This window comes from Dryobates pubescens, chromosome 11 (assembly GCF_014839835.1).
Source record: "Dryobates pubescens isolate bDryPub1 chromosome 11, bDryPub1.pri, whole genome shotgun sequence".
In the NCBI taxonomy this organism is placed as follows: domain Eukaryota; kingdom Metazoa; phylum Chordata; class Aves; order Piciformes; family Picidae; genus Dryobates; species Dryobates pubescens.
Genome location: NC_071622.1, coordinates 9,348,849 through 9,368,928, shown reverse-complemented (window position 1 = coordinate 9,368,928; position 20,080 = coordinate 9,348,849). Strand labels below are relative to the sequence as shown.

General features: G+C 47.8%; 1 protein-coding gene across 1 annotated transcript in view; it reads left to right on the top strand.

The window, feature by feature from the left end:
* Positions 1–20,080, top strand: part of PRRX1 (paired related homeobox 1) — a 41,625-nt gene that overhangs the window by 19,435 nt on the left and 2,110 nt on the right. Inside the window, exons 2-3 of the mRNA XM_054165323.1 lie at positions 15,216–15,391; positions 15,990–16,171. Coding sequence (XP_054021298.1) covers positions 15,216–15,391; positions 15,990–16,171 — 358 coding nt within the window. The remainder of the gene's footprint in view (positions 1–15,215; positions 15,392–15,989; positions 16,172–20,080) is intronic.

The following is a 20,080-nucleotide window of genomic DNA, read 5'->3' as shown; positions in this document are numbered from 1 at the left end:
GGGTTTTATGGGGCATAATCTGTTGTCATCGAAGCCCATGGCAAATTCCGTACTTTCTGCAGCTGAGGCTAAATAGGCCTTTTGAAGGCTGTAATTTCTCGTTTAACCGATGCCAGTTGTGAATACTTTGTGCTGAGGAATAACCCCTACGTGCCAAGTAAAATACAGTGGAAGTCTGTGGCATGTTTTTCAGCGTATTGTTAGTTACAGCCCTCCTGACAGAGCACATTCTATGCTGAAGATAAATGCTTGGGAGTCTCTTGCCAATTTATGTCCGAAAGGGCTTTTCTTGGATGTCCTCTTCTCTGTGGAAAATGCTTTTCTGTTTTTCCAGCAAACATTTAATGAGCTGTGCTTAAAAGAAAATGTGGACCTATTTCAGGACCAGACCGTTCTGCTTTAGCTCTCTCTGAGCTGCTCTGGGGCTCTTTGGGTGCTCTGATCTTTGTTGCACCACGTTGTGTGGCAGTGGTCTTTGCGGAGCGATTTGCATTTTCTATGACCTGCGTGGGGGATGTTTGGGTCCGCCCGGCACCAGTCCTGCCTGGGATTGAAGGGTATCCACAACTAACCCTCTTCAGAAAATCCAGGCTGCAGGTACAGTTGTTGGCATATTAGGACACTGGATCTCACTCTTTCCACTTAAATTGAATCTCTGTGGCTGAGAGAAAGCCTGGAAAGCTTGTGTGAGTGGGCAGGGATGTGGGCTAGCAGTGGCCCATAGCCAGGGACTTCATGTCTGGCTGCTCACCAGTCCCAGATCAGCATTGCTGCCAGCATATGGCTGGGACCTGAGGATGGCATGAAAGGGCATTCAACCTGAGCCACGGTGTTCATCCCTGGTGTTCATCTTTCTGGGAGAGATATGGAGCGCACAAGGAGGAGAGAGGAAGCCGCCTCTGACAAGGAGTCATTTGAACACTCACTTCTTGAGCAGAGAGGTTGGCAGATTTCCTAAGTGCAGTTGAAGGATCTTGAAGTTTCTGTGAGCAGCTAGGAGCAGCTGAACTTACTTTCTTAGGGACAAGGTTGATTTCAGAAGTCCCTTCAAGGGATGGTACTGGTGAAATGGAGTAGGAAGCCCATCCCATTGCTGCTTCTGTCTAAATCAATCCAGGTATCCAGGCTCTGGGATGATGGTTCAGCAGATCAGTGAGGCCAAGGGAGCTGCCCTGTGCAGGCAATGCTTACTGCTCACCTGCCATCACACTGCTGTGGTTGTGTCTGACCCAGAGAGGACCAAGCCTGAACTTCAGGAGCTCTGCACTGTCTTGGTCCTTGGGAAGTGCTAGCCTAGGGACATGGTGGCGCCCATCAACTGTTGGGTTGCCATTAAACCTTTGTTTGGAGCCCTAATGACCTGAAATAAGTCCAGCTGTCTTCATTTATTAATCCAAACCAACAGTTTCCCTGCAGAGGGTTAAGAGCAGAGCCAGCATCAACATGGAGCCTCACTGTTAGCACTGATGATGGCTACAAAATGCAGTCTGCAAGGCTCACAAATGCACGAATGAGCACATGCACATGCAACCAAAATGAAATAGCTGCTGTGGACTTTTACACCGTACCCTGGAAGTGTTTTAGTTACTTGCTGTTAACTTATTCTCCGTGCTGTGAATCTCAACAGCGTGAATGGCATGACTGTCACATGAGTGTAAGTACAGGATTATGAGATGTGTTATGAACAAAGAGTGGCACAACACATCCTCCAGGAGTGCTGTGTCCAAACAGATGGGTGAGATGAAGCAGGGAAGGACACAGAGGTGTGGAGGAGCAGGCTGGCTTGCCCACAGTCGCTTAGACAGCTGGAGCTGGGGAGAGCTTCCTTGACTGACAAATCCCACCCCGCTCCTACGTTCCAAGCTTCACATTTTTACTGATTTTGTTGCCATGTTCCCAGCTCTTCCCTTCTTGGAGAGCTGGGAGCACGCTGTGGGCTCCAGGGACACGAGTCCAACAGACAGCTGGTAAAGCAGTGTTCTCAGCCCACCCTCACCCCAGGGCAAAGACTGAATCTGACCTACATCACCCCGACACATGTTCCTCTAGCTTGTTTTAAGGACCTCTGGTAATGGAGAAATCTGTATAATACACATTAATCACCCTGGTAATCTCGACTCTGGTGGAAGGTCATGTGCTTATTTCAAGAGGGCTTTGATCTGGATGGTTTTAAACCTACACTTACATATTGTGTTGAATGCGGCCCTGAGGCTAGGTATGCTCTCTCCAAATGTTCTTAAGCATCATTGTTTTGCTAGTGAAAAGCACCACCTAACTCCCATGGGTTTTGTTGAATAGTTGTTTTATTGTTTGGAAAGTTTTGGGGGGTTTTAATTAAGGTTTCACATCGACATAGCAGTGTTTCTTGGCTTACAAGTGTTTTATGCTCGACTTGCTTTTTTTAATTCCTAGTACAAACACACATAATGAAATAACCAGCAAATTATTTTGCCAGAGGCTTGATTAAAAAAAAAAATAAATCATAAGATGTTTTTCTAGGGGAGAGGGTGAGGGGGGGCAGGGAACCAACCAAAAATCTGTTTAAAACTTTCTCATTAGATGTAATTGGCATTTCTGGACATGACTGACATGGGGAAGTTTGAAAAGACGCCCATGCTAACAGGCCAGGGGACAAAAATTTGCTGCATTTGACAGGCTGTATACAAGAAAGATGCAGCACTGCAAGCTCGGCAGCAGAGCTTTGCCAATGTGTCTAGACAGCCCATCTCCACAGGGGAGAGAGAAGCTTATTTCTTGGACCCGCTCCATCTGTGGCTGCTCCAATGAGACTAGACCACTTATGGGCTCCTTTATCGATGGAGACTTTCCATCCATGTCTTGGGTTTGTGCTGAGCTTGCTTAGCCCTCACTGCCTGGTGACTCATTATCTACATGAACTGCTTTGGGCTCCCAGAGCTGGTGGGATGCAGTGGTTGGAGCTGGGGGACGAGGTGCCGCATGGGTGCATAGTTCTGTTTCTCCAACTATGGGTGAGCCATCAGATCTTTTGCTGGTTTTGAGGTACTCCTCTGTGAGGTGAGGTTGTGACTAGCTAGGCAGTGGATGCAATTCATTAATTTAAGGCTTTTAAAAGGTTCTACTAGTCTGGAAGTAGTGTTTTGTGGCTGAGCTATTCTGCATCACCATAAATGTCCCCTAAATTGTCTGGTCCTCCAGGTTAAGAGTATCTGACATTTCTGGGAGATTAAGGGCAGGAATTGGTAGATCTCCTGAAATATATTCATCACCTGGAGGCAAAGATTCTTGCTCTGTATTGGGCAATGTAATTTCCAGTGTATCCCTCATTTGCCCCAATTCACAGGAGCTCTGACAATCATTACTCTGCCTCCTCTGCTGGGAGTTGGGCTTTTTAAACTGTGGTGAACTTTGTGGAAACACAGAGGTTTCCATTTATCAGCCTTTTGATTTAAAATCTCTAGATGATTGTTCAACTCTGGCAGGGAACCATTCAAAATACATTCCAAAATATTCATCATTCCAGCAGGCTAAGAAACATAAGATGCAGCAATTTATTAGCTAATGTGAAATGCACTCACTGTCCAGAAGAGGCTATGGATGGAGGTGGATCTGAGCCTGATTTCCCTTCACATCCCACAGAGCTGGGAGCACGAAGCGTGCTGAAGCCCCTGGTCCATCCCATCCGCCCTTCTGTTTTCCTGAATGTTTCTGTGTCCAGCAAAAAGCCCCTGGAGCCCAGCAGAGCCTTGTCCCTCTTCACTGTCCCCTGGCCTTGGAAGAGCAGGTTTTCACTATGAACCTGGCAAGGAGAAAGAGTTGTTTTGTAATGACCTTCCATGCTGTAATGCCTTTGCCTCCTGTAGCGATGCAGGATGTAGAGGTCCTTTATCCCCCATCCGAGGAGCAATCGCCCAGTCAGGATGCTCAGCCCTTGGCAGAGGCAGGTGGGCTGGATGCTGACAGCCAGGCTCAAGTTCTGTTATTTCTGGATCTTGGATGCCATCGTTTTTCCAGTTGTGATCAAGAGGGACCCATAAAATGCATTAGCGGTCAGAATCTGGATTTCTAAGTGGAGCCGTGCAGCGGCTCCAGTCCCGTGTGCTTGGTAGGGGCAGTGGCAGCGGTGGTCTAATTTGGTTGAAACACATTTGTTCTTGGATGCTGATGAAAGGGGAGCACAGCCTTTGGAGAGCTGGTTTTGATATTCTCGCCATGGTTTGCGCTTCCCCTCCTCCCAGCCCGCGGCGCCCCGTGGTCCCGGTACGGTCGTTCTGTGCCATGCAGTGCTGAGCCCTGGCTATTCCAGCAGCAAGCAGCTGAAATATCCATTCAGGAGAGTGTTTCTTCTAGCGGTGGGGCCAGCTGGCGCGCGCATCCCACCGCTTATTGTCTGTCTGCTCGCACGCATCCTGCGTACCGAGAGAAACGCATCCAAGTGAATTTCCAGATCCAGTCGGGATGGGGCTGTTCCACAATGGCACTTCTCAGCAGCACGGTGGGCCTCAGCAGGGACCTGAACAAGCGCAGACATTCACGAAGCCGGGCTCAGCTTGAGTCAATCTTTCCCGGGACGGGCGGGAGATTGCTGGGTAGCATTTGCAGGCTCTTGTGGCTGCCACAGCATTTGGAAACGAGCCAGGTGAAAGGCCCAAAACGCTAAGTGGTTCATCTGCAACGTATATATGGACACAAAAAAAAATCCCCCCTCTCAGAGCAGCTCTTTTCTGTCTTGGCAAAACCCTTCCTTTCTTTTCTTCTTCTTTTTTTCTCTTTTATGGTGCTTATCTGCCTCCTGTGCAAATATCACTGATTTTTCCTATTAGAAAGCTTTTCTAGCTGAAGTTCACAAGGAGGTTTTGCTACTTCTTTTGTATACAAGAGAAAATTAAATAAAAGTAGTGTTGCCCAGAGTTCAGGTGGGTATGCAGTGGGAGAGACTGTAGCATCCTGACTTTGTGGCTTCTGCATGATGCATCTTTCTACCTGAGTACTAACAGAGATGCTCAACCTTCTGAATCCATGGCCAGCAGAATAGAGTGGAAGTGGTTTCTATCTGTTTTGGTCTAAGGGCTTACTCTGAGGGATGCAGAGAACTTGAAAAGGCTGCAGCATACAGTGCCAAAGGGCCAGAGGAACCATAGTAATGTCTGTGTTGTGGTCCTGGCTCCAGTACACCCAGATTCACACATTCACAGGTTGCATCAGGTTGGAAGGAACCCTCAAAGATCACTTTGTCCAAACCCCACTGCAGTGAGCAGGGACATCTCCAAGTAGGTCAGGCTGCCCAGGGCCACATCAAGTCTGATCTTGAATGTCTTCAGGGATGGGTCCTCAACTACATCGCTGGGCAACCTGTTCCAGTATTTTGCCATTCTCATTGTAAAGAACTTCTTCCTTATGTCCAAGAACCAGCACCTGATTGGTTTTTCTCTCTCCCATGGACTCCTTCCTATGGAAGGACTCAAAATCCATCCCATGCTTGGTCTACGCAATAGGGAAATCTCCCTAACACATTCTGTGTTTTGTTGTTCAAGTTTTGTCCCAGCAGCTTGACATCAGAGGGTGTATTGATCCCTGAAACCTGGGGCCTAGATGACACCTCTTTGTGATACATGTCCAGCTGTAGGTCTGTGGGTCACTTCTGGACATAAAGAGAAAGGGGACACCAGGTAAATCCAACAGGGAAGCAAATGGAAATACTACTGTATGCCTTTTGTATAATGTGTAGCCCTATGAAGCTTACTGTGGGGGGTTATAAGCATGGAAAGCAGATTAATAACCTGTCCTTGCCTAATTGTCATGATAGCCGTGGCCAGTGTCTTTGAGGGAGCTGATGGATTCTGGTCTTCCTAGTGCACCAGCCTGTTCCTGCTTGGGAATTTCTCATTACAAAGTCAAGCTAAGAACAGTGGTGACTCTTAAGACTCTTAAGCAGCCATTGTGCTGGTTTGGATATACAGCATGGGCACATTAGAGTTAAAAGGGGCAGCATTACACAAGTCACTTTTCAAACCTTTGTAGAAAGGACAAGAAAGGGTGCTGGGCTGGAAAAAGGCATGATCTGGAATGAACTGGAGCAGGGAGGTGGCCAAGAACATAGATATGAGAAAATACCAATGGAGCAGGGTGGGGTTTAGGAAGTTTGATCTTGGCTGTATGGATGCCGTTCCTAAGAGGAAACATCAGGACAGGACACATGGCATTGGAAGGGGAGCTGATGGGAAGAGGATGTGGGCGTTGCAAGTCATACCCCTGACTTTGCAAAGCTATGACTTCACACTTGTGCAGCCCTGCCAGAAACATTGATCCTGGGTCTTAACCAAGAGTGAGGATGGGGTTGTGAGGGCTGAGGTGGTACTCTAGCTCTCAAGGGAAGGTTTGATGGTCATACTGGCACCAGTGGCTGGAGGTCATTGTAGCCAAGAGCTGTTCAGGGACCCATTTTGGATGTGCTACCTTTGGGTATGGCAGTGGAGTTTGTCTAGCAGAGCTGTGCAATTGCATTTTGGCTCTTGTGTCACAGCATTGGGCTACCCTAACAAGGGACAGAGGGGGACTGCAGCCGCCTGGGATTCCATCCCCTTCCGCGCCTGGTAAATCCACCCCGCTGGAAGGCCGCCACAGTCTGGTGGTTTGGTCTCTTTCTCAGTTACAAAGTGCAGTCTCACAGAACATGATTTGCCTCTGGCAGGCTCTTAAAATACATGTTTGTTTTTGATTATGGGTTTTGTGTTGGGGTTTGGTTTTTTTTTCATTTTTCAAATTAATTTTCCAAGGATCAATGTGGTAACGCATGTAAAAAATTACAATATGTAAAACAAAGTATAAAAGCATACAAGGCATTCCAAACACATAACATACTCTGCCTTGGAGCTTATGAGATCCATACAGTGCTTATTTGTATTATGGGAACGCTCTGACCCCAAGACCTGATGGAAAGGCTTGTTGGAAGAGCAAGACTAAGCCATGGTGGATGCCCAGAAGGAAAACCCTACTAAGTGTAAAAGCAAAGTTGTTGTAGCAAAACTCAGACTGGTTTGTGGGATCTAAGGGGACTTGCCATGGCTTTGTACTAATTTCTGGAGAAGGATGTATACTGTTGCTTCTGCAAATATTCTTCTCCCAGTAATTAACACTTAACATCCTATCTGCCCAGGGAGAGCTTCTGGATTTCCATTGGCTCGTGATTGCCCCCTTTTTTCTTTTTTTTTTTTGTTCCCAAACATCTTGTCTTCTGTCAACTCCAGCAAGTGGGAATGTTGACATGGTTAGGGAGGACACATATCTTAGCTGCTCTAACTGCCCATGTGCTCTGCAGGTTCCAGCCAGATGAGACACAGAGCACCAGAGCTGAAAGCGAGTTTTGTCTTACAATTGCTGCGGGAGAGGGCACTTAGCTACTAGGGAGGAGCTCATAGTGCCCAGCTTGTGGGTCAGCAGCAAAGCAGGTTGGGGTTGCAGGGGAATCTGATTCTCACCTCTGCAGACCCACAAAAGCGCAGAGCAGAGCGTGAGGGTTGCCTCTGCAGCCAAGTCCCTGCTGCACTCATTAAATCTGGGGGAAGACTATTTACGTGTCAGAATCTGGTCTTCAGAGCTCAGTGATGTCTACAAACTCTCTACCAGGAGAACAACCCCAAGGCCTCCTTCCTGTTCGGTGTAACCAGCTAGTGCTGTGCCTTGAAACCCACCTGTTAATGTCCCTTTTGGCCATGGTGCAGGGACACTCTGCTCGAGTGCCTGTCCTGATGAAGGACAATGAGTGTTTGCCTGTCGGCGCTGGTGAAGCTGTGGTTGTACAACCTCAGTGAGTTCCCCTCGTCTGGCAGGACCAGCCGAACACAAAGGGAGACCGTAGGCACACCATCCATGCAAAAGCTATTCACAGCTCTGTAATGATGCATAATTGTTTGTATGTGGTCAGCTAAAAATGATCCTGATAAGTTCCACATTGCAGACACTTCGGAGAGGCACTGCCCTGGCCCCATGGGTAATGCTGGAAACACACTTTTCCGTTTAATACTAAAACTTGGGGGCGTTGTATGAAAAATTCATCATCACCTCCCTGAAGTCCTGGGCTCATTTTTTGAATGTGCAAAAATTGAACCTGATTATTTTGCAAGGCAATTAAGGGGGGCCCCCCCACTTTCTAAAGAAATGTAGCATCTGTTTCTCTGTTGTCTTCTTTTTGTTTTGTTTTTTTTCATGTGTTCCTAGTGCTCTGAAGAAGATTGGAACATCAGAGACTTGAGTTTTCTGCATAATTGACTTAATTTGAGATCTTGTGCACAGATGGTTAAGAAAAAAACCCCAACAAACAAGTAAACAGCAAAGGCTGAAAAAAATCTCAGCTGGTGGTGTGTAATGGGATAAAAAGGATAGTTCCAAGCTCTCTGTAGTCTGACCTGTAATCACAAATACAAACCTGCTGTAACTGCGGCTGTACAGCTGGGTTTGGTTTCACTTCTCATCGGGGCTAGCTTCAGCTTGTGACTTAATAGGCATCTCCTGCCTTAGAATATTTCATTTTCTTTTAAGTGTCACGTTCATTCCATATTGCCTATGCTTGTGATGCCTGGTGCAGGGTAATTGTAACTCCTCGGTGTAGCATTTGCATTTGAAGTTAAACCTTATTTCCATTTGAAAATACTTTTCATGAATAGAAATACACAGAAAGCAGAGTTTGTTCTCTTCTGGCAGCTTTTAGAAAGGTATTTCAGGCAGTTCTGAGCATCAGATCTCAACCGTGTGTGGGTCCCCTTGCCCCTCTACGTCCTTTCTCATGCCTCGCAAAGACGACAGGCGCTGCTAGGTGATGGGCTCCTGCTTGCCCGGAGGAGCGGGGTCCTTCCAGGCAATGCTCAGGAAGGGAAGCTACAAAACCAGCGGTGGATCTGGCCATCCAGCCTGGTCAGAGACTCAGAAGACAAGAGAGGGAAAACAGATACGTGAGGCTTTTCTCCTGTTCTTCCTAAGTGATCATTTCAGGCTGGAGTGAGGCTTTTTAGGTTGAGATTGTCTCATTTGGGGTGAGCTTTGCTCTGACCAGGCTCAACACCGAGCGCTGTTCTTGTCTGTCAGCTCTTTTAGATGGGTTCTGATCTCAGTTCTGTTCAAGAAATGGTGGTGGATACGCTGGCTCATCTCCGGTATCCCACACGAGTGGACAATCCCTTGGGACTTGTCTCAAATCAGGTGGGGCAGGGCTTTGTCATCAGGTGGATTTTGTATGTCTCTGTCCCAGCTTCCCACTCCCCTTCCTGGTGCCTTTAGCTTTGATTAAGCCTTTTGAGTTTTCACAGTATCAGCATCACAGTATAACCAAGGTTGGAAGAGACCCCAAGGATTATCGAGTCCAACCTGTCCCAACAGACCCCACAACTAGACCATGGCACCAAGTGCCATGTCCAATCTCCCCTTGAACACCTCCAGGGACGGCGACTCCACCACCTCCCCGGGGAGCCCATTCCAATGACGAATGACTCGCTCGGTGAAGAACTTTTTCCTCACCTCGAGTCTAAACCTCCCCTGGCACAGCTTGAGACTGTGTCCCCTTGTTCTGGTGCTGGTTGTCTGGGAGAAGAGACCAACCCCTTCCTGTCTACAACCACCTTTCAGGTAGTTGTAGAGGGCAATGAGGTCACCCCTGATCCTTCTCTTCTCCAGGCTAAACAATCCCAGCTCCCTCAGCCTCTCCTCATAGGGCTTGTGCTCAAGGCCTCTCCCCAGCCTTGTTGCCCTTCTCTGGACACGTTCAAGTGTCTCGATGTCCTTCTTAAACTGAGGGGCCCAGAACTGGACACAGTACTCAAAAAACTGGACACAGTACTCAAAGAACTGGACACAGTACTCAAACTGGACACAGTACTCAAGTTTGGGGGGGGGGGTTATTATTATTATATAAGCCGACAAAGCTGCCTTGCACCCAAATTGCTGCAGTATTTTGGAGGGTGAGGAGAGGCTGAGGGAGCTGGGATTGTTTAGCCTGGAGAAGAGAAGGCTCAGGGGAGACCTCATTGCTCTCTACAACTACCTGAAAGGTGGTTGTAGCCAGGAAGGGGTCGGTCTCTTCTCTCTAGCAACCAGCACCAGAACAAGAGGACACAGTCTCAAGCTGCACCAGGGGAAGTTTTTAGGCTCGAGGTGAGGAGAAAGTTCTTCACGGAGAGAGTCGTTCGTCATTGGAATGTGCTGCCCAGGGAGGTGGTGGAGTCACCATCCCTGGAGGTGTTCAGGAGGGGATTGGACGTGGCACTTGGTGCCATGGTTTAGTCATGAGGTCTGTTGGGACAAGTAGGACTTGATGATCTTTGAGGTCTCTTCCAACCTTGGTGATACGGTGATACTGTGATACTGTGAATCAAAAGCAAAGCAGAGTGTGAATGAAACTGGAACATGTGCCTGCAACGGGCTGAAACTGCCTGGATGGCTGATGCTGGGGAGAGGGAGTCTGCTTGGAGCCAGGAAGGACCCAGGGAAATATTTCTACTCAAGCTTCTTAAAATTTAATTTTAGACCAAATGAAAAACCTGTTCCTCTCCATTCTAGTCTCATTTTCCCTTGTGTTCTCTACCACTCAGAATGAAACTTTTTCTTTTGCTTGCAGGATTTATTATTATTATCGTTGTTATTATTATTATCATCATCATTATCATTATTACTGTTATTATTCTATTTTAACATCTTTTTCTTTTTAGTTGCTAGATTTTTTAGTTTCTAGATTTACTTCTTGTCTTTTTGTTTCTTTCATCCCTCTTCAGTCTTTAAGGGTAACTTCTGATTTTGAAAGCCGTGATTAGAGTGTGATGCCTGATTTTCTTCCTGGAATCCTTTCTCAGTTTACAGTTTATATAACTGATGTGACAAATCTTTCCTGCCTTACTGTACATGATGTTGTGGTTAAATGTCTCTGTCCCTCCCTTAATTAAATCCAGTTGTTTACTTTCAATTCGGATCCAATTAATGTGCTCTAATAGCTGGTTCTGGACTTAATAGAATTGGTCAAAACTCCTCAAAACTGCCCACACAATGTAAATCCCATCTGGAAATTAGTTTTTCTTCTGCCCTGGAAGGAAAGCAAGTATGCACAAGCATTCCTGCAAACTGGAAATCCAAAATATGTTGCGGTCACAAGGATTGGTGGAAAAAAAGTACTGATTTTGTAGCTTACATTAGGCATTTACTTCTCAACTCTGCCTTGCTTCAGAATGCATTGCATTTTCTGTGGGACATCCCAACAGGAGCTGTCAGATGGTATCCCAGTGACAGTCACAGACACCAGGACAGCTGCTGTGCAGTGAGGAGCACAGATCAGAGCGTCTTGGAGTGTGGATCTGCCTCGTTGCAAGAGGACAGACATGAAGGGAATACAGAATACTTTGGTTTCATACTGTATCATTTAGGAGCAATTAAAAATGCGCTGGTGCGGGCCAAGAAGCGTGTTTGTGTACGAGTGTGGCACCAGGGTTTGCATGTCATGGGTGAATATAGAAATAACAGGAAAACACAAATGTGGAAACAGGAAACAAAATCCCCCAGCCCAGCATGAAAGGTTGGGATTTTGAAATGAAATTCCCAGATTTTCCAGTGTAGGGTTCCCCAGAGGAGAACGTGTGTTTCGCTCTCTCCGGGGAATGCATTTGCACGCAGCTCAGCTTTTGAGAATGCTGCTGGTAATAAAATATTTCTGATTAAAAGAATGTTGATGACAGACTTCTGACCCATCTAGAAAGCTTTGGAGCTGTTTTCCTCTTCTCTCCATTTCTGCTGACTCCAGTCACTAGCGCTGTCAGCACTGGTTAGGAATACCATTTCTCAGCGTTCAGTGTTGTTTCCTGACAAAGAAATAATGGCAGAGAAGAACTAAAATACCCTGCTGACACGTTGAAGGCAGCAGGTGACTGCTGTGAGCAAGGTGACATTTGCAAACACCTGGGGTTTAGGTGTCTGCAGTCCCTTGTTAGCACTTTGTAATCAACATGTGGTGTGTTTGTGTGGCTAAACGCAAGGAGTCATCAACCCAGCGTGCTCTGAGCTAACACAGCTATTACAATTTCTCTTCCTGCTACCCAAGTAACTCCTGTAGATGTTTGGATCTAGCTGTGTTGTGCTGTTCCAGAGGTGCAGTGGAAGGAGATCTCATAATCCCAGCCCCGGTGTCACAGCTTGTACTTCACCATTGAGCCACCTCCATCCAGCTCCATCCTGGAAAAAGGGACTCACGTCCCCGCTTCGCGCCAACCAATGCTGGAGGTGCATCAGCCAGTGGTGACCTGACCGTGAGTCACTGCAGCATGGCCACTGCCTGCAACTTTCCGTTTCTTGGCTCTGCTATTTTTGGGTCTGGTAATTACGAGGTGAGCTGTGAATCACCCATGTCTCGCTTTACTCCAGGAGGAAACCAGGCAGATTGTGCTAACGTGCTTGGCAGGAGGGATTCTTGTTCTCTAGCATTTTATGGGCTTTGGCCCTTCTGCTTGCTCCCCAGAGCGATGTGCTCACCCTTCCTCGTGTAGCTGTCACACAGGATCTGAGCAATGGTCACACGGCCTTGGACTCATGCTCCCTCTGGCCAGGTTTCATCTTGTGGCTAGGAACTGATGCTTCAAAGGCCTGGAGTAGGTTCTCAAGGGGTCCCAAAGGCTTTTATTGATTTGTTCATCCAGTCTATGAAGGCAGGTTTTAGACTGGAAAATGGCTTCAAATGGGTAAGTCAGAAGGAGACCAGACACCCATGTTGACGTTGGCTTCTACTGCTGCTGGTCTTGCAATGTTTCTGCCACTCAGAAGAACGATTGTGCCCTGAGGCTTGTTCTTCACTGTTTGGTCTGTGGTGTGCTGCACTGCAGCACAACTACATCAGAGTTCTCCAGCAGAGCCAAGGAGAAATTGCTGACCCTTTGGGAATAGCTTTGATGGTGAATCAAGAGAAGAACATGCAGGACTTTTCTGCTTCTTGATAAGGGACAGACCCTCTCACAGCACTAAAATCCCCAGCAGGTACAGATGTTGTTCTCCTGCTAAATCTTATTCCTCTGCTTCACCATTTCAATTCCCACCACCTGAGCAGGATGGATTTGCCTGTAGCCTTTTTTTACTGTCCTGTGCAGGTTTGTTTTTCTCACATGTTTCTGTCTATGCCAGTCTCTTCCCAGCTCAGCTTTATGATTCAGCATGTCCATTAAAAACTGGTCTCCCAATTCTTCCCCTCAAATGGCTTTGCACCCAGGAACCTCCAGGCTGGAAAGCAGTTACCTAGAGATTGAGAAGCCATTAAAGAAGGATTGGAGATGGAAGAACTGTAAACCTGCAGGCATCTGAAAAAAAAACCCTACTTTAATTTAAGAGGAATGTCCTTTTGTTCCTAAATGGATGGGCCTCATTCCAAAGGCATTCAGGTGCAGTAACTGTTACCAGATGGGCTTCAAAAAGTAACACAAACAGGTGGTGAGGACAACAGTCATGGACTTCAATTTCCATGTCAGCTTTTTCCTGTACCTTACACACCCCCTGGAGAACAGGAGGACGAGGAGAGCTGTCGTAGTTGTATATGGCAAAAGAAATGGCTGTCAAGGGAGTATTCTCCAATTGGTGTATAGCAGGGTAAGCCCTCAAATCTCAGTGGTGGGACTGTCATCTGGGCCAAGGTGTGCAGTGATTATCCAAAGGTAAAACACTACTCACCAACACGTGCGTTTTTATGGAGACCACAGTCAATAGCTTGTAATGCATGCTGACATGAATATTGGCCCAGATCCTCCCAGGTGTAGCTACTGTTCTTCCATGCAAGACCATGGGACCATGTGGGACCATGCTGACTTTGCCCAACTGGGCCTCTGCCAGGTGCTCATGTGAGTGTTGAAGGCTGGTGCTCAAGGAGCATGAGAAGCCTTGATGGTTTTGGTGGGACCCCACACATACTGGAACACTTGAAGAGGGAAGAGTGCAAGGTGGTGGCACACCAGTCCTGCAGCCTGCATGGAGCTGTTTTACGTGGCACCAGTGTCCCCCTGCTCCTCCCAAATGGTGCCTTGCTGTCCTTTTCCTTCAGTGTGGCTTCTCGTGGTTTTCTGGGCTTTGACTGGTGTGATGAGGGAGCATACTTCAGCACATGTAGGGTAGAAGCAAAGCCAGTGACATGGTCTGCAGCTTGTCCTAATAAAGAGCATTCAAAGCCCTGGAGCTGTTGCTCCCTGTTTGTCAGTACCTACAAGTGCTCATACTTTGATAGCTCCATTGCTGTGGCTACATGGACATGTGAAACAGCACTGGAGAAAGGAGACATGGTGCAGAGCAGATATTCATAGTTACCTCAGATATCTGCATACACTGATTTATTGCTGGAGTAAGTACAAACCAGGCACAAAACACAGTATGCTTTGCTGGGACACAGAGTTTGTTGCTCATCACCTTGCTGGCCTGAGCAAGGCAAGGGAGTTCCTGGAGAGTGCACAGCTGTTGTTCAGTGAACAGCATCCACTGTGCCTATGCTTAGTCTCTCTGGGTTATGCTTCCCAGTTGCGATGCTATCCATTTCTCTCTGACCATCTTTCCATGTCCTTGGCATGCAAGCATGCAAGCAGAGCTGGCTTTTATGCTTGTCTGTGGTTCCAGCCAGTGTCAGCCACACTTCCTTTCCACATCTCTTTGTTCACAGCTCCCCATCTCTGCCCAAACCAACACCTCTGGGTCCGGATGTGGGGAGGATAAGAGAATGCAGTCCTCATTTAAAGCCAAATGGAGCTATATACAGAGAACAGCATTACCTGGGCTGGAGGCAAGCTCAGAGCAACAGCTGTTTCCTTGTGCTTGCCTTGCTCTGGGATAGATATGTCTGCTCACAGTCAGCAAGAGCTAGTGCAGGATTCGTGCTCACCCCAGGGGCTTGTGCTGTGTCCCAGTAAGGGCAGTCCTTGGAATTTTGAAGCCAAGAGACATGGGTTTTTTTTATGGTCAGAAAAGGTTTCTAGGATTGTCAGGAATGAGGAGGTGCATTCTGGACTTTGTTGTTTCTGTTTAGAGATAAGGAAGCTGAGGCATGGGGTGGCTTAAGTTGCGCTAGGAGCTTTCCACCTCCTTGTTAGATGAGGACTAACACAGCATGGTGAAGGTGTGGTGGTGAAACTGCTCAAGTGCCTTCCCTAGTCCTTTGCATTTTTAAGTCGTCAAGGTTGTTCACCCCATTGCTGTGGGCTCTTAGCTTTCTGGTCTTTCACATCTCCAATTGTCTCTCCTAGATGACCAGCTGAACTCAGAGGAGAAGAAGAAAAGAAAGCAGAGGAGGAACAGGACTACCTTCAACAGCAGCCAGCTCCAGGCATTAGAGAGGGTCTTTGAGAGGACACACTACCCTGATGCCTTTGTACGGGAAGACCTTGCACGCAGAGTCAACCTCACCGAAGCCAGAGTCCAGGTAATCACCACAGCTTCTATCCAGAAATGACTCACCTAGCAGTTGGTGATCAGACCATTCTAGTATGGCAGTAGAAATCCTCAAGATCTGTATGGCACACTAGGGTCATCAAGCTTCTGGGTCATGCTGTATTGTAGTCCCAAGTGTGCCATGTCTTGAGGAGGCCTGCCAGACCTGATGTGCCACCACACTTACCACCTCCCCAGTCAGATGTATTCATATGGTTGATTCAAGGCTAAAACATTGGATGCTTCTCACATTATCTTGAGCTGCTCAGCTCAACCCTAATGGCTTGTAAGCTTGCACCTTCTGAAGGTCAAGGCAGACCATGGAATACAGTGGGTTGTACAGCACTCCCAAGCCTTGCTGCCTACAGCACAGGACAGACCTGGTCCCACAAGGACCTCACTGTGTCAGCTCCCCAAGTGAGGGTTGTATCAGGCCAGACATAAGGATTGACTTGTCATTAGGGCTTCCAGTACCAGGGATGCCAAAGAGTCCTGTCCTGCCCAGCAGGCAGAGGCGGTGTGGAGAAAGGGTGAGTGATACAGCAGAGCTGGTTGTGATGGTTGGTGGGTCTGTGCTCTTCCCACCCCAGGTGTGGTTCCAGAACCGGAGAGCCAAGTTTCGCCGGAACGAGAGGGCGATGCTGGCCAGCAAGAATGCCTCTCTGCTCAAATCCTACTCAGGGGACGTGACCGCCGTGGAGCAGCCCATAGTACCTCGCCCAGCTCCGAGACCCACCGACTATCTCTCCTGGGGTACCGCCTCACCTTACAGGTAAGTGAAGAATCCCTCTGGGGCTGACCAGTTGGTGTTATACAGAGCAGCCTGAGTGGCCCTCAGGCAGTTCTAATGGGATGTTTATGTTCCCATGGGACAGTGGGAGGATACAGCAGTTTGACCACCACACCAAAAACCACACTGTTTTTCCTTACCTATTCCCATCCCTTCTCCAGGCTCAAGGGGAGCTTGGATCAGCATCATTGTGGCTTTCTGGCCACTAGTGGCATGGGAGATTGCAGCTTCTCTTCTTTTGGTAGTCTCTCTCTGCAGTTCAGGACATTTTGAAAGAGGATCAGGGAGAAATACATGGAAACAGAAGGGGCTGCACTTGCTTCCCTGGTGCATGCAGGTTAAAGCGTGGAAGAAGCCTTTACACGGGACAGATCCAGGGGAGGTGACGGCAGAGTACTTGTGGCGGTTCAGCCACCACTCAGTGGCCAGAAGAGGGAGTTCTGTGGCTGTCCCACGGCAGTCACTGGTCTAACGAAGGGCTGGGAACTCCATACATGCTGCTCCCAGTACTTCCCTTAGTGGTCAGCATCAAACTAGCGAGCAATTTCTTTCTAGTTGCTAGAGCACGATCGTGTGCACGAATGAGCTGTGTCCTTGTGCTGTGCTTTGTGCACAGTAAGGACGACCCAGGATGACTGATGTTAAGTGTCCAACTTCTGTGGCCATCACTGCTTAAGGGGTGACAGGAAAGAAGTGCATTCTGTTCAAAGGATCTAGGATGTCCAAGCATGTCACAAGGCCTCCCTGTCCTCCTTCATGCCATCCACAGCCCAGCAGGAACTGGGTGTGGTTGCAAGATCCACAGGATGTGTTGGTTTGTGGGGAGTCAGTCGGCTTCTTGTATGCAGTAAAAAATGAGGTAGGTGGGTATTTTTTAGCACAGTGGTTTCATTGATGGTCAGGACCTTGGAATCTTTGGCTGGATTTCTTCCTGTTCCAGGCTTGGTCATAGCCAGCTTCCCACTGGCTTCCAGAAACCACACCATGCCCAGAACTCCTCTTCCTTGGTCACTTTGCCCCCACTTCTTGCACCCCAAACATTGTTTTGCACAGTTAGGTCTGCAAACACATGGTCTTCCTGATAGTTTGTCGCTTCAGTGCCAAGGGATCCTCCTCATCCACTCTGTAGCTCCAGAAGAACAAGTACACTCCATGTACTGAAGAAGGTTTTGATGACCAACAGTTTGGTCTCAGAGATGGCCCTTATCCTCTGAATTTTACCCAAGGACTGCTTGTTGGGCAAAACGCCCCTTCTGGGGTTAAGGCTTTCTCTCTGTGAAGTGCTCCTTAGTGTAGCATCCTAGAGAGGAGGTGGTGAGTTCAGGGAGAGGGACACAGGTCCTTTCCCACCCTGCTGGGACTTCTCTGGTCACAGTAGCAGATCCCTGCTGAACACTCATGGCTTGTTTCTCCCTCTCACACTTTTAAAAATAGATCATCCCTCCCAACTTTCCACAAGGGGCTTCATAACAGGTTCTGGGAGAAGACTGCAAAGGTAACTTCCAGGGCATACTAGGAAGGGCTGCCTGGGGCCACTCTCAGGAATAAGAAGCCTAAGGCATTCTGGAGATGCCAATGAGGAGAGCAAGGGAGAATGAAAAACCTCAGGGATATTTTTTTCTTCTCCTGAGGTCCCATCCTGGTTATGCTTCTCCATTGGGAGAAGATGCCTCCCCTCTGTCTTGCTATCTTCCCCTTGTCTTAAGCCAAGATGTATCCACAAAGATACCTGCAGCTTACAGCAGTCTCTGCTGGCTGGCATGCCCAGCCAGGGTGGACTGTCACCCTCTCACTGCCCTAAAGAGGGGTAGGAGGCACTGACAGAGGAGCAGAGCAACCACTTTTCATAGTGTGTGGTACTCAAGACCCTCAAACAATTTATGCTCCTGAGGCTTTCTAATAGTAGGTCATCTCCTAGCAATCACATTCATCTTGGCCAGGTAGTCAAAGCTACATCAAAGCTTTGAACTCAGTAGGGTTATTAAAGTAAAGGACTCTTGGTGGCAAGCAGCCATGAAGAATGTTTTCATGGCCCTTTGCCCCCTCCCCATCTCCTGGAGCTGCCATAGCAGCCCCTGAGTAACGGCAAGTCAGGGAGAGGGCTGAGCACTGCATGTTTGGTGCTGTTTGCACTCTTAGATCTGGGGAAAGTTTTCAATCAGTGTGTTTATTCTCTAAATACATTCAGCCACAGGTGAACCAAAGCTATTTGCAGATCTGTGTCATGTAGATAGCCAAGTCCATACTACTATTTTATTTTTTTGAAGTTGAAATGTTTTGCTTAGCCATTTCTCAGCAAAGGTTCCTAAGAAAACAAGTCTAGCAGTCGTGCTGCCAGCCTGCACTTCCCACTCCAACAACCTTTGACTTCATGGGCCACTGAAAGCCATATTTGAAAGGATTTCAGGCCTCAGAAACACGGTGTTCCTGTGTGTTTCACAGATGCAGGCAGCTGAGTAGAGGAAGAAGACTCTTTCTGTGCCTGAATGGGCTAGAGGGAGGAGGCAACAGGGTGACTTCAGCCCTTACTATACTATACTATACTATACTATACTATACTATACACTATACTATACTATACTATACTATACTACCCTTACTTACTATACAGATGTTTTGAGGCAGCCTTCTTGGGTGCTGCTTCTTGTAGAACAGCTTGCTAAAAGAGTTTCTGGACACTTTTGGTTTAGCAGAGTTCACTGGGCAGCAGTCATTTTCCTGCCACCTCTGGAGAGCTCAGAGGAGAAGCATCCCTGCAGGTTTAGACCAGGCTTAAGTAGCTGTTTGGTTTTGAATGGGACAGCTTACACCTGAGGCTGAAAAGTCCTGTTTTATGTACTTTAAAGCATCCTTGAGGCTGTTCTCATTTGTTCCAGCCCAAAATCACAGGGGATATGCACTCTGTGAAAGCAGGTGGGAATAGGTCCTTAGGTAGCCACTGGTTATACACCCTGTGAAACTTTGCAGTGCCCCTGCAGGAAGCACTTGGCTTTTTTCACATTGCTGCTGACTTACTGGGAACGAGAGGGTAAAGCCTCCAACCCAGCCATGGAGAGGGAACTGAGGGGATATGCAGGCAGCTAGGGATGGCTCCAGGCACACCAATCCATCATGTCCTGGACACCCTTCAGTTGCAGTGGATGCACCCAGAGCTGGGCAGAGCCTGTATTTTGATGTGTGTGTTTTAATGTCTATCTTCTATGTCCTTTTGTTAGCTGTTAGAGACTCTCAGTGTCCTGAATATTTGCTTTCCTAGGGAATTTTTGGTGCTTTTCTCTGGATGAGTGTAAGCAGCTTTACATCTACAGGTCTGCCCTGTCTCTTCCTTATCTTTAAGCCATTGTGTTGCCACAAGTCTTGATGCAGTTTCTTCCTGAAGTAGTTATTTTCCCTGACTTTAAAATGGAGATAGGAATCAACCTGGAGCAGCAGGACACACCCAGCCCCACCCTGTCTCCCTTCCTCCCTTTTATTTTTGCCCTTTTCCCTCTTTTTCCTTTCCCCAACATTATTTTTACCCTTTCCCTAGTATTATTTTTTTTTTCCCAACACTGAGACACTTGAACATGTCCAGAGAAGGGCAGCGAGGCTGGGGAGAGGCCTCGAGCACAGCCCTGTGAGGAGAGGCTGAGGGAGCTGGGGTTGTTTAGCCTGGAGGAGGCACAGGGGAGACCTTATTGCTCTCTGCAACTACCTGAAGGGAGGCTGTAGCCAGGAAGGGGTTGGTCTCTTCTCCCAGGCAACCACCAACAGAACAAGAGGACGCAGTCTCAAGCTGTGCCTGGGGAAGTTTAGGCTCGAGGTGAGGAGAAAGTTCTTCACGGAGAGAGTTGTTAGCTGTTGGAATGTGCTGCCCAGGGAGGTGGTGGAGTCACCATCCCTGGAGGTGTT